Source organism: Ambystoma mexicanum, chromosome 5q (genome assembly GCF_040938575.1).
Source record: "Ambystoma mexicanum isolate Mex_15411 chromosome 5q, UKY_AmexF1_1, whole genome shotgun sequence".
NCBI lineage: Eukaryota > Metazoa > Chordata > Amphibia > Caudata > Ambystomatidae > Ambystoma > Ambystoma mexicanum.
Genome location: NC_090933.1, coordinates 700,266,959 through 700,281,665, shown reverse-complemented (window position 1 = coordinate 700,281,665; position 14,707 = coordinate 700,266,959). Strand labels below are relative to the sequence as shown.

Below are 14,707 nucleotides of genomic sequence, written 5' to 3'. Positions count from 1 at the left end.
TTACCTGCTTGTTAGGTTGCATGTTATCCTGGTTCTCCCACCCCCTGTTATTTTACATTGGGAAAGTCCTTTTGTAGGTATTACTGTTTTTTTAAATACACTTGATATCTATTTAATACTGTGAATTAATACTGAAGTACTTATTTGAACTAATAGTTGTATATGTGTGACTTTATTAAAGTAACTATTTTTCAGTATATCAGTGCGTTCTCTTTTCTAGATTTGTGTGTGTGGATTAATTGCATCGCTGTGTCAACCTACTACCCGTACCAGAGTGTAAGAATTGTTGCTGTGACCATGCTACCCATGTTAAAAGAGAGGTTTGGCTACCCTTGGTTGTCAGGTGTTTTAGCATTCCCCTAGGGTTAGTTGCTGTAGAATTCTCACCAGAGAGTGGTACATAAAACCATACATCTAATGTCTAAGTTCGTAAGATTTCTCCTCTCCTAGCCCTAGGCAAAAGACACAAACAATTGACTGGTTTTGAACAATTGCTCTGTTCTTTCCAAGTTAACTGCCCTACAAACAGAGTGTATGCAAGGTTTTTCAGCCCTCATTTGTGGGGAATGGAAAAAAGCAGCCAACATGTTAGATTGGTTCACATACAAAATTAATTTTGGTGAACATTGTGGGTGCACTGGAAACACTACCATGTCCTGGTGGACTGCTATGAAGGGCACATTTAATGTTAGAGCCTGGAGCTTGCTGGCCTCTCTTAATGAAGTCATGGCTAGCAAAAATCTATAGTACGTGAGGGATTTGATTGAGTATTTGTGGATACGTTCCAATGGCAATACCATTGACCTGTGTAAGTGTTTAGATCCCAACAGTGCACCGAATTAGCCACTGGCCAGTATATTCTCTGTACTCCCTCAAAGACTTGGAGTACTAGACAATTCCACCATGAAACCTTATGCTCGAGGTAGTGTATGCCGTTAATCCTGCTAGATGAGTCTTTAGGGAATTGTACACTATCCCTGAATCTAACAAGTAGACAGCTCGATAACTACATCTGACAGTTAATCTTTATTGAGTGCTTGCAACACCAGATGACAAATCTCTTCCACTTTTTGAAGTAGCAGGTGTGTGTATTTTGCTCCTGTGCTTCTTTGAGAATGCCCAAACATTTTGAATGAAGCTTCAAATTCTAGGACTTTTATAGCAAGACTGCCAAATACATGGCCTGAGGATTTGGGTGGGTTATCTGCTGTGTTAAATATTATGAAGTGGGCAGAGCTTGATTGAGACATCACCACCATACATAGTAGATGGATAGACCAAATGTGTCCTGCCCACGTTAAAGTTGTTAGTATTAGCATCATGCTCTATTGAAGTAGTTTCCGAACTACCCTTTGCATTTGAGGTTTCAGTGGAAAAGTACGAGCCAACATCCCAGGCCATGTCATAAACAGCACATTGCACAGTGACCTTGGTTTATGAGCACCTAGATTAAAAGCTGTAGCATTTTGCACGTATACTTATAGTATACAAGTCTGTTGGGAGTACCTAATCTTCTGAAAACCTGTTGGAGTACATTATATGTTCTTGTTAGACACCACAGCAGAGATGGTCCGATAGCCAATGGAGTATCCCTAGGACTTGCAGTGCCTGAAGCAATATTCCTTGCTTTATGCACCAGTGCCACATGTGTTGGACAACCTGGGACAGTGTCTAGGAGTTAGTGACCACACATTCGTTAAATAAAACATGGCTGATGTGTTGTCTGCCTTTATGAGACCACTCTACTCCTTCATTACTGTTGGAAGCTGTGCAGTGCATTACAAACCTCCATGAGATCTAACATATTGATATGCAACTGTGCCTCCTGAATCATCCATTTCCCTTGTTTTACATGTTTGGAGGTGTGCTCGTCAACCTACCATAAAGGAGTTGATTGAGATGGGTCACTTAAATGGAAGGCTTAGAAGTGGCCATTCCCTTCACATATTTCGCTGGGTTCTGTCACAACCTTCTGTGTTGCTAATACTAGATCTACCAAGCACCCTGTTACTTCTGACCATTAAGTGCTGAACCATTCCTGAAACGTCTCATGTCCAGCCTTACATGTGGGATTTGGTCACTACTAATGCCTTCATTCCCACTAGCTTCTCAACATTTCTTACTGTGCCAGATTTTAGGGCTGATACATGTTTACTATCTTCAGAAATAGGTCAACTCTACCTATAAACCAACAAATAAAATTCAAATCAATGTGCATCAGACACAGAGCAATACACAACCAAGGCGCAGAATTTCGGAGAGACAATCTACGCTTACATCAGCCAACAAGACCGGTCAGATCAAGTAACATCTGCTTGGAACCGAGACCCTACAACAAAAGAAAACTCGGGGGACCCTCTTTCTCTCGCCAGGAACTGAAAACCTGGAATGACTTACCAAAGAATATACGGAACACAAGAAACCACCTACTTTTCAGGAAACTGCTCAAATCCTGGCTCTTCACTGTGCAACTAGAAGACCACACACAGAGACACATACAGCAAAAACAATGATCAATGAAGATATCGATCAAAGTTCACACCAAGCGATCGACTACAAACAGAATCTAATGAAGTCACTCCACGACATGCCAAACCGCATAAAGAGAGATAACCATGAGAGGACACCAAAGACTGAATACTTAAGCTGACCAAGACACAAGCACTTGGACGATTCATCAATAGCATCCTGGCCCTGTACCACACCCTAGCTCCAACTGACCTATTTCACATAGATAGCAAGGAACAGGGGCCACCCAAAACCCAGATCTCATACCTAAGGAGGAGAATAGACACACCCATTCACATTATACAACACTCACAAGTACACAGCAGGGAATGCGTTGTGCCAACACCCACAACAGTCAGACGGTCAAAAAAGGCCAGTAGCTACTAATCCCACCCATAGTAATAAGTGTAGACAGGGATACTGTGTCTGTGCAGATGCGCTGCCATTAATCAACAGTACTTTTGTGAATATGCATGGTGCAGGTATCATTCCAAATGGAATGGCTCCTCCTGAACACCTAGTTCCTTAACCCCATCTAAGCTGAGGCTGGGTGATCTGCTCCTCCCCTGGTTGCATGTCAGTCCATTGCTGCCATAATCGTCACCACCCCCACATAACTGTTCTTCGCTCACCCCTCCCTTTTATTGATCCCTTGCAATTGGCTTCCCTCGCTGTCTACATCCCTCCTATGACTTGAAAATCACCTACAGATCTCCTGTGTGTCTGGAACATTGAAATTTGTAAATATGCATGTTTGACATCAATCGTTGGCATGAATTCTCCGTAGTGCAGAAGGATGGCAATGCCAGAGGTTCTCATTGCTGAACCTTTGAGGTCTGGTGAATGTGTTTGCTGGCTAAAGGTTCAGCACTGCTCTCTTTACCTGGTCTTTTCTGGGCATGAGAAAAAAAGGCTCAATTATATTCCCCTGTTTTTCGTCAATAGCGAGGATCCTCCTTGATAGCCTCCTTTTCTCTGAGTGATTGGACATATTCCTGTTGTAGCAGGAGGTGGTCCAGTTTTCTGTGCACATTTCTTGGCAGGTCGTTGTAAGGTAGACAAAACAGTTCTATTCCATATCCATATCAATTGTTTAGCGGGCCATCCTGCCTCTGGTGAGGCCTCTACAGGTATGGACATTGCTAGTCTCGGTGTACGATAATGTCGATATTGAAAAATGTCTGGGTGAAACCCTGTTGTCTTTGGCTTCAACCACCCTCGGTGGATTGAACACACTGGTAAGGCTGAAGGTCTGACTGGGAATGAGTGATGCAAATAGCCTCTTCTGGTGCTAGCAGAGCCTCAACGCTTGAAAGTGTGACCTGAAAGAGCCTTGCGAGTTGAGTATTTTAATGACAAATGTTCTGGTTTCCCAAATAATCACTGTCTATTCAATAGTTTATTGATTACCATAGTCTGGGTACCAGGGTAATAACCAGTAAAGTGTAACTAGACTATCAGGGCAATAACTATTAAAGCGCAATCAAGACTCCATGTTTAGGACTGCTGCAGTAGCTACTTGGCATCCTGTAGTTTCACCTGTGTCCAAGCTACTCTTTTCTGCAAGCTGACATTTCTTTATCCACCGATGATTGGTGTCATAGCTTTAACCACTTTGAGCGAAATGGGAGGCTTTCCCAAAGACCATGCACAGTCCTATCTGTTCACCAGCACAGTGGTGTTGCCAATGTGAATTGTATAGGCTGCTTGCTGCAGTGACCCTTTTACTCCACATGCAGTGGATGCAGGTGTGCCACAGTGTTTACATGCAGTGGCAATTGCAAGGAAATACAGCCAGAATTGGCCTCAAATAATCAGTGGATCTGACAGTGATGGTCTAGATTCATCCCCAATTCTCGCATTAAAGAATCCGATAGTTGTGGATGCATCCAGAGTCTGCCAAACCTGTCATTTTACCAAGTCCATTAATGGAATGCAGTGGGCAATTGGCCTCGATTTCTCCAATGTCTCTTGTATTTTGATGCCAAACCACGTAGGGTTCTTTTAAGGCATGTCATGTAGCAACAATGGGCCTCTGTGGGGGAATTAGATATGGGCATTGTGTTATCATATGTAGAATCAATATGATACTATGGAGGGTCATCTTGACCTAAAGGTATTCATTTATGTCCTCCTATTCTGCAGTTTAATCTTCCTGAATAACTTCAGAAGAAAGGCAATCCACATATTTGAGGGGAGCTAACCTTCATGAGATGTATCCTGTCTTCTGTTTTTCCTCTGGTCTCTTGCGCTCATTGCGATATTGAAATTAGTAATAGTGACATTAGCAACAACGTTGGCAAAAGCCTGCTTCTGCAATTACTGTATTTTTTGCTCTGTAGTGTGGTAGTTACTCTCCACATCCCCCCTCTTCCTCATGAGGGAATATTGTTCCTATACCTTCCTATTGTAGGATTCTGAAAGTGCTTTGTGGGATTGTATGTAGAATATGGGATCTGTATTCACATTTTTTATTTTGGATTTGAATACCGAAGGACATGTCCTAAGGCTCACGTAGCATAGGACTGGATGGCTCGGACCCTAGATAGTGTGAGTGTCAAGAGGCTCTTGATGCTCGGCTCCAGGGTGTTGTCTAAGCGTTTGTTTCGATATTTTGCCTTCGTGCTGATTTTCAAAGCTGCCCTTTTTGCTACAGTGCATTTTGGTGCTGTGTGTTTTGACATTGACCTATGCAGTACCATGTTTTGGTGTGACACGCTCTTGTTTTGCACCATGTTGTGGCATGCCATATGCTTTGTTGCCAAGGTGGACTGTCTTAATTGTGGTGTTATCCCCTTCTTATGGGATTTAGCATGCAAGTGTATTTTGTTTGCCTTCTGTGTCTGCTGTAGACTAGCTGGTTTAGTGCTGTTCTCTGCCATTTTGGGAATTTTGCCCACTCTTGTTACATCGTTGGACGCAATAGGGTGGCATCTTGGCCCAGTTTCATGGCGTGGTCCCACGATAGATAGGGATTGTGAACTTTGACCTCATTTGGAGAATGATGATAGTTTCTGCAAAAAGTTACCATTGCCACAACTCAGTTTGGTGGATTTGTTTCCAGATAATGAGTGGATTAGTGGCAGAGCTTTTCTCCATTCCTGGAGTCTGTAATGGGATTTGCACGAATATCATGAGTGGTCACCCATGATCATTCCTTCACATTCTGCCACTAACGTGGACAATCGAGGGTATTCTTTTATTTTTCACCACATGCCCAAACCTGTACCGAGGCACTTTGTGTGCATGCCAGGGAACGTTTGTCATACATGGAGGGGAGAGTTTAAAAGGAAGTCATCTCCATATGTGCTGTCGGTGCCAGGAGTGTGATCACGAATGTGGATCAGCTTTATAGAACCTGCACCTAGCACGAGAGCAGGGATGGAGTTAAAATCCCCCTCAAGCTCACTTGTGATTCGGCCATTGTCATTCTCCAGCATCTCTCGCACAGCTGCATCGAATATTTGTTGCAGCACTGACATTGACACCATGTAATGCTGCAATTAGAACTCAAACTGAAAAAAAGAAATTCTGGACTTCATCGACTCAAGGACCACCTTTGGTACCTCCACAAGTACGCTGGGGAATAGTGCGACAGGAATGCACTTTTTGATGTCTGCTTTACTTTGGAAGTAAACCCAGTGTAACACTCCTGGCAAATCTAAACAAGGTTACTCACAAACATATTCTAGGCAGCCAAAATGTCGGGTTTGATGTTTACCCAGAAGTCACATTGATCACTGGTCACAGCCACAAATACAAAGACCCCCGACCCCCAAACGTGAACACCTTTACTGTAAAGATAGAGGGGGAAATCCAAGTCATGAAAATAATTTGGTCTTCTTAAAAGCAGTGTGAGCAAGTAATATTGTTAACGTATGAGTTAGATTAAGCATCGAATAGTGTTTTTCGGCAGTTATGCCGAAGGGATTTTAGTAGCGACTTTTGAAGGGTTACATGCGGGCAAGTAACATTAATGAAAAGATGAACATTTGTAGGGAGGTTTAGAGGTTGTCAGACATGGAATAATTGAAAAAGACTGCCACAGAATAAAGCACTTTGAACCAGTAGCATAGAACATAATGTCATGTAATTACTTTAAACATTGTTTTTTTTTTAAAAACAGTTCTCACAGATGTTGGCCAACTTCCCAAAGACTAAGAAAATGATAATAATACAATGCATTTGTACTGGAATGTTGGGCTGTACAAGACACATGAGGACTCAACTGCCATGCCATTACATCGTATTACTCTGGCACATAGGTTCTGCTTGGTATATGACGGTAACACATGCATGTGTGAGGTTTTACAGTACCCCATACGTGGTGGTAAGTAGCCGCCCTGTCAAGGTATATAGCTAAGAAGTAAAGTAGTCTCCCATTAAATGTGGACAACCTGTCTTTGCAAGTTCACAAGCTAACAACAAACAGGTGATCATTAAATCTGCAGACATAGGGGCGGCATAGTAGTCAGGAGCTCAGAAAATCCCCTCATAGTTATGGAACTACTGAATGAACTCGGCAGCTACTTTAAACTCCCATAAAGGTCCCACTGCTGAACTTAAAAGCAAAATTCAGGAGATCACTGATCACCGACTCTGCATTGCAACGCAACTAGCTGACAGAAAAGGAATTCACTTTCCTGAACAGCAGCCAAGGCTCTACCCCATCTTTTTATGCTATCCCCAAAATCCACCAATATGCTCTGAATCCACCTGGGCTACCGATTGTCGCAGGATGTGGCACAGTTCTAGTACCCATCTGCCAATTTATTGATACATTTCTTCAACCTATTAACCAACAAACAAGTACTTACCTCAGGGATAGTACCTCTGTCATTGCACTATTCGAAGGGAAGGCCTGTGACCACACTACTAATATACTGCTCACTATGGACATTAGGGCCCTATATTCTAGCATCCCCCAGGATGAAGCCATTCAAAGTATTCGGGAATCACTTCTGCAGGTTTCTAAATCTTTTAAAGCTCCTGCAGAATGGATTCTAGTCCTCCTGTCTCTGGCCCTTCACAGAAGTTTCTTCAAATACTAAGAGCAATTCTTTCAAGAAATCTGGGGGAACGGCGATGGGAGCAGCATTTGCCCCTAGAGTAGCTATTATATTCATGACGGCTCTTGAAGCCAACCTTATTTTGACTGATACCAACCCATTTAGACAACACATCAATATGTGGCGCCGCTATATAGCCAATTTCTCATTTGGAATGGGTCGCCGGTGCTCCTTAATGAGTTCCTCTCACATGCCAATATTGACTTTACTATGACAGCTAGTCATCAAGAAATACTTTCTTGATCTCACAATTAAACACCACCAGGACAAACTCATCTGCTCTCTCGATAAAAAATAAAACTACTGGCAGGAACACCCTGTTGCACTTCACATGTTTCCAGCCACACTGTCGGAAAGAGAGTTTACCATACGGGCAATTTTTCATCGTAACTGCCCTCTCTTGACAGATTATGACCAAAACGCTGAACAGCAAGCAGCCAGGCTTCGTGTGCATGTCTACCCCAGAAAGCAGGACACCCACTCACTCACTCAAAAGAGCCAGATTTACCCCAAGACAGACTCTGTTCTAAACTAGACCAAACGCCAAACAAGACAAGTTGGTCTGTGTGCTGACCTACAGCGTGGATACATTTTCAGTCAAAATGTTCATCCGTAAATTCTGGCCCCTAGTGCAACTCAATTTACCAAAGGAACCCCCACTGATGTTTGCATTCAAACGCCAGAAAAACTTGAGACCAACTAATAAATGCAACCCCCAAAGTTAACAGGTCAGCAACCATGAGCTGGGAGCTTAGACCACTTTTTAATGGTATAAATACATAAATTCATAACTATTGTTGAACAATTGGTTTACTCACCGGAAATACCTACATTGTTTTCCTATTGTGTTTATTTGAAATAGTACTTACTTACCTGAATAACCTTATCCTTGTGTATATAAAATACAAGTGTGTACTAGTTTCTTTGGGCCCAAGTGTTTATTGAGTTCATTGTACTTACCTACAGCTCACATCCCCCTCCTAAAATAAGCCTGGCTGCTCTGCCATTCTGCCAAACCTCTGTGTAGTACAGACCTAAACTAGAATTTGGGGCCTGTATACCAAGGGATAGTTTCATGAAGTTTTATCACAGGTGGGCTTTAGGAAACCTCCCCCTACAGCCTTGCATACATTCTTGCAGCATCAGAATTAAGCATAAACATGCTGCTGATGGGCCAGGGCAGTCTATGGTGTAATATCAAGCAAATAGGATTGTTAGGTTCTGGTAAATGATCTCAGCAGCAAACACAAATCATAACATATTTAACGAGTTAGCCAAAGACCAACAGGTGTAATGGAGGTCCAGATCTGGTGAACCATACTTTGATTTTGAAGCAGACCTCAATACACATGTAATGCTCTTCTCAAAATCCGTTGACTTTTTAATGCCATATTTTGGTGTTATATCCCTTATGATTTTGTCCCAGAGTGGATCGATATTTAATTTTGGCTTTGCGTATCCAACTATCAGATGAAGTAACCAAGCTCCAGAATGCGTTCTGCGATGTTCAAATAAAAAACACCACCAGGCAGTCTAGCTCTGAAAGCAACAGCTGAGATGCACGCTTCAACGCCATTTGGCTGCTGGCCACTCTCACTACACTAATATGGGACAATGACTAGTTGCGAAAACATGAATTTAGAAAACATCTTCATTATCGTCACTTTAAAGAAGCAGTTTTTTCCTGTAGGATGGCCATAGAGTGAGAAAGACTATATTGAAAGTGCACAGCAATTTGAATACGGTTTCTGCATTTGTAATACAATTGTTCGGAAGCAAGTAGAAATGCTGCATGATCTAGAGGATAGCAAAAAGTTGTTTTCCATCTAGTTTTATATGTATGCATTTTTCAAAACATCTCCCAAAATCCTCGAGAAAAAGGTACATTTTAGTATAGCCAAAAGGTTAATCAAATCTATTGAATTAAACAATCCTGAGCTGATGTAGCTAGAGCGGCTCACATCAAAAGGGTGCTTTTTTTGCTTGGTCTATTTCCACTAAGCGACCTGCAAAATATTCAGAAATCTACAAAAACAATGCTTCATATGCCATAATAATTGTCTTTGTGGACCGACATAATGCATATCAGAACAAACGCGGAAAACAGAATTTTTAGAAAAAAAGGGAACTGCTCTGATGATGTCAATTTGCTGTGCAGAGGAGCAGAATTAAATGCAAAATGTCAGATATGAAACCAATGACCATTACACGTGGAATGCTGTTAGCGATGGCATGCACCAAAAGATCTGGCGTGTAGGATGAACGCATTAGTTGAAATGATCTGGGTCATGCAATTATTTGCAAAGAAGCTGCTGAGGAGAATAAAAAAAGTTTGGATACCTGTGCAGATCATAGGTGCCTCCATCTTTACTTCCTGATACATGAAAATACAAGAGTAATGTTTGTTAATTTTCAGAATTTCCAACCTTTTTACAATGTATGTTTTCTCCATGCATTGCTGCCACAAGCCTTCAAGGAAATGGAATCCATTATGGATAAATAGGGGACTATGTAAATCATTGTAAATTTACATGCCTATAAAGAAATGCACTTTGTGCCCAGTGAGGGCCAAGATCCCTTGAAAATACACATGGTTAAAAGGAAATGCACTCAATTATGTGTACACTTGGTCCAGAATCCCTTCCGTAGTTTCACAGAAGATGTCCTGACTATGGGGGAATAACCCACAAAACAAACAAGTATTCTATTATCCAAAGTATATTGCACATAAATTACCAAAGCAACTCAAAAAAGTCCAAGAGAAGATAGCAGAAGAAGCAAGAGCATAAAGTTAGACGAGGAAAAAACTGCAACAACAAAGGTAATTGTAACATCTGCCAAGATGAAAAAGAAATCGAGAAGGGTTTCTGTAATCTTCTCCCTCCGGGTCCGCAAAAGGAGCAATTGAAATCGATTTCAAAAGTCTAAATGAGAAACAGGTGTGCAATCAGAAATACACCACCGAGTAGCCCCCTGGTGCTATGGCGGCTCTGATAAAGGGAAGGGAGGGTTTGGGTTAGTGGGAATAAGCTGGAAAAGTGCAAGAGAGCAGTGATGTGCTGTTGGCAGCCTCAGCCCGGTAACTCAGTTGGCTGGGTTTGGGGTGTTTCTGGTCGGTAGTTGTTGTGTGCTGTTGGGCTAGTCTATGTGTGGTTTGTTTTGTTGTTGCAGTGTAGTGAAGTTTGTGTGGATTGTTGTGTTGTAGGCTGTGTTTGGTTAGAGTTTGAGAGGTGTATGCAGAGGGGTGAAATTGTTAGTGGATTTGTTAATTGGCATTGCTTTCTGGAAGCGAGGTGCTAAAACTTTTGTGTTCTCTTCAGGTGTCATCATTCACAACTCCATCCGGTCTAGGCCCATGCCATTGTCCACAGCTTAGTACAAGTGCGGCAAGTGCTAACATTCACACAACTCTAATCTAGTACGATACCTGGTGGCAGTTATGGAGCAGGTGCGGTTGACTGGAGTAGTTGGCTAGGGATGCTGATTTCTGTCCTCAGGTGCGTAAAACTGAAGTCTAGTTTATCGTGGATCATTTCTCATGTTGTGTTTTGGGTAGTGCAAACAGTTGTGAAACAATGGAGCATTGTGCAACAAGGGGATTCGGTAATAGACAGCAGTACTGCGGTGCAAGTAGAAGCAGAGAATGTTAAGGGTACAGCCAGCTGGAATGATACGAAGAGAGGGCACACAGAGGGTAGAAGGCAGGGGATTCATGTTGGGAAGGTAAAGACAAACCCAGTTTGGCAGAGGCATTGCTAAGGGGGGCTCATGGGGCTATAGCACCGGGTCTTTTGGTTGTAGCCCCGGATAGAAGCTCAAAGGCTATAACCAAAAGTCTACCCATCCCCGAGTCCCGACATAGCGTATCCCCGGATCTTTTCCAGACCTAGCAACACCTCTGCATTTGGGGTGGGGAGGTTCTTGAGCTGTGTTCCTGTTGAAGCAGTATTTCTGGGAGTTTAGAATGAGCAGACGTTATGAACTGCAATTTTAAGCCTCCGGCTCCACATTAGCTAATCCCTCCCATGCCTCCTCCTGCTATGAGAGGGGAAGCAGTGTTCCCTAATAATTCCCCCGAATGACCCGAAAGGCTTCAAATCATTAATAACTTTTTTAAATGCCTGAATTTCCCGGCTGTTGGCAACAACACTGAATTACATTTTTTTTTCCCCTCAGTATTCCACACTTATAATTATACTCATTTTACTGGATCTTCAATTCATTTTAGTTGCATATAACCAGGAGATAATATTCACCAAATAAAGTCTGATTCCAAAATTTAAAAAAGGTAGCTCGTATGAAGCAAAGTCTTCATAAACAACCAGAAACTCTTTGCTAAAGGAAACCACAGTGAATTAAAACTCCTTTAACACAACTATCATGTGCGCCGAGTGCCACAACTGTCAAATGGGTGAGGGGTATGCCCTAAATTCACCTTCAATCAGCAGGGGCACCGATTTCATATAATCAAACCTTAGCTTGTGAACTATGAACCCTGCGGCAAAGGTAGTAGTTAAATCTCATTTGAAGCACTGTACTTGGTTACGGCCTATGTGGGTTGCGCATTCGCACTGCATGTATGGTTTCATTCAGCCCTTAAAAGAAATATGGAATGCACCGAGGCACCGTGTTTGCGAAGTAGAGTTCGGCGTACTCCAATAAGCATGGCCAATATCAAAAAACAAAATAAAGCACCAATAGTCTGCTTGAGAGATTATTTCACTAACCATGCTGCAAGAGAACATCCGGGAGTTGCCTCCAAGATGGCCTCGCGCGAGTCCCCAGGGATTTAGGTTTATCGCCAACATAGACCGAAGCATTTTTATCATAACTACATCTGTGTCGTTATAGATAACTAATCTTAAACACACAATTTCACACCTAATGCACATTTGTATATATATATATATATATATATATATATATATATATATATATATACACACACACACACAAACAGCGCCTGGGGACATGCCTCAAACAGCAACACCCATTCATCAGTGCCTGCGTTTGTTTAGATCCCGGTCAGAAGGTTTGGGGTCTTTTCTTAGAGTGCTCCATTTGTGCATTCTTGTGTGTTAGTATGGACACATACAATGACGCATTCAGCTTCACATGCTGGGATTTTGAGGGCTTTGGTGTTAAATATGTGCCCGACTCATAAATTAAGAAATATGTTATGAAACTGGGAGGGTCAAACCTCAAGGGCCCTATTGTGGACGAGGCAAAGACAATGAAGGTGAGGGCTCACAGTGGGTGTGTTACTGTGATACTGGAAGAGTGCATGGCCGACGTGGCAGTGGCAGTTGGTGGCTTACGATTTGACTTGGAGGGGAGGGCAGATTAGAGGGAGAAAGTGCATTCAGACGGGAAATGGTCAGTGTGAGATTTGGGGCATTCCTATGGGGAGGGTGGGGATTATAGATCTGAAATTATGACATTATACACTCTTTCTCCATTGTCAAAAACCTGAATAGGCAATAGTGTAGTCGTGCCCACTGAACTTGATAACGTGAGGTTGGATAATGTGCTGCGCTGATGTAGGCCTACCATTTACCAGAGACGCTGGCGGCCAGGGGAGATACAGCAGGCTCTTGTCTGCCTTGGGAGCCAAACCTTCAACCGCTCTAGGGGTAACACCCCAGACAGAAAGAAAAAAATGTATGTTCGAACTGTGCCATCTTCAAGTAGTGTAGCGCACAGACTTTGGCACAGCAATTGAAGGGGGTGAATAGTTGCAGAAAAGCATGCCTTCCGAATTTTACAGAAGATTAATTAAAGAACCGATTAACGCTAAGCCATATTTACCAGAGGCTTATACTCCCAGTGTTTGCAGACGTACCCAGAACAGAATCTGGGCAAGCAGTGACTTCGAGCAACAGTGGTCCATATAATAAGGCCACAAAGTGTTGCTCCACTAGGTTTTCAACTCAGACTCCGCTGATCACGTTACATATGATGCCATGTTCACCATACATATGCTGCCAATCTCACCTTGCATGTGCCGATATGCTAGTCATACATATCCTGCCATTCTTACCTTGCATGTGCTGCCATTTTCACCTTGCATGTGCTGTCATGCTAGTCATACCTATCCTGCCATTCCCACCTTGCATGTGCTGCCAATATGACCATACATAGGCTGCCATGCTCTTGGCAAGAGGGAGTCGGAGAGAAACTATTCATCTGTTTACAGTGTGACTCGACTGCCAGTGAGCAAAGAGTACACTTAGCTGCGTCCTTACCTGTTTCAAGGCCTCTCGGTCGCAGAGTGCACTGCTTGTGCCCTTGACAACTTCTTAGTTCCATCAGCTGCACGTGCAGTTCATTCAAAATGCCTCGATCCACGGTGTGTACTGCGTTAGTCATCTGATCAAGGAAACGAGGAGAGGAAGCGTTAGCTACTGGCAGACAGTTCCTCACGCGATATTCCTATGGGTTAAAGGGACCGCTAGAATGCTGAAGCGCCATACCTGATAGGGATCCGTGTTCATGTCAAAGTACTCCAGGAATCCAGTGGCAAACTCGCAGAAAAGGATATTGTGAGTCTCGTTCAGGGTCCGCAAACACCAGTAGGTATTGTTGTTGGAACTTGTGCAAGCACAGAATGATCCCACTACAAAATACAAGTGATAAATACATGATCTGATATATTATATGATGATATGGCATTTATAACACGCCCGTACCCAATTGTTTCTAGGTGTCACAAGACAAGGAGGGGGAAACAAGGGAGGACAAATTAACAATCTTACTAGGCCTTGTGTCATTCAGGTCATGCAAGTGTGGGGAAGAGGGAAGGGGAGAAGTGCCAGGGAAGGGGAAAGTGCAGTAACTCACAAGTGCAGCCAATGGGTGGCTCATAAGTGCAGAGAGAAGGGACTGTAGGGTTACAGATACAGACCCTTAAGTGCTGGGGAGCCCGGAGACAGTGCGAGAGCAACTGGACATGCAGGAGCCTGGGCCAGAGTTCAGAGGGTGACCAGTGCACGGAGCAGTCGGGTGCATCAGCAGGGGAGAGGAAGAAAGAACGCGGAAGCGAAAAGGAAGGTCTTGAGTTGCTTCTGGAACAGGAGGTGGTTCTGCTCAAGTTTGAGGCAGGAGGATGTTCCAGCCCAGGAGATAGATCT

General features: G+C 43.0%; 1 protein-coding gene across 5 annotated transcripts in view; it reads right to left on the bottom strand.

Moving 5' to 3' along the window:
* Window positions 1-14,707, bottom strand: part of SULF1 (sulfatase 1) — a 323,346-nt gene that overhangs the window by 8,955 nt on the left and 299,684 nt on the right. For 3 of the 5 annotated variants that reach the window (XM_069621159.1, XM_069621161.1, XM_069621160.1), the window contains 2 exons: window positions 14,051-14,193; window positions 13,823-13,946 (listed from right to left, as the gene is read on the bottom strand). In XM_069621159.1, the coding sequence (XP_069477260.1) occupies window positions 13,823-13,946; window positions 14,051-14,193 (267 nt within the window). Of the gene's footprint in view, window positions 1-9,917; window positions 9,952-13,822; window positions 13,947-14,050; window positions 14,194-14,707 lie in introns of all 5 variants that reach the window. The other 2 variants (XM_069621162.1, XM_069621163.1) reach the window with 1 other exon arrangement.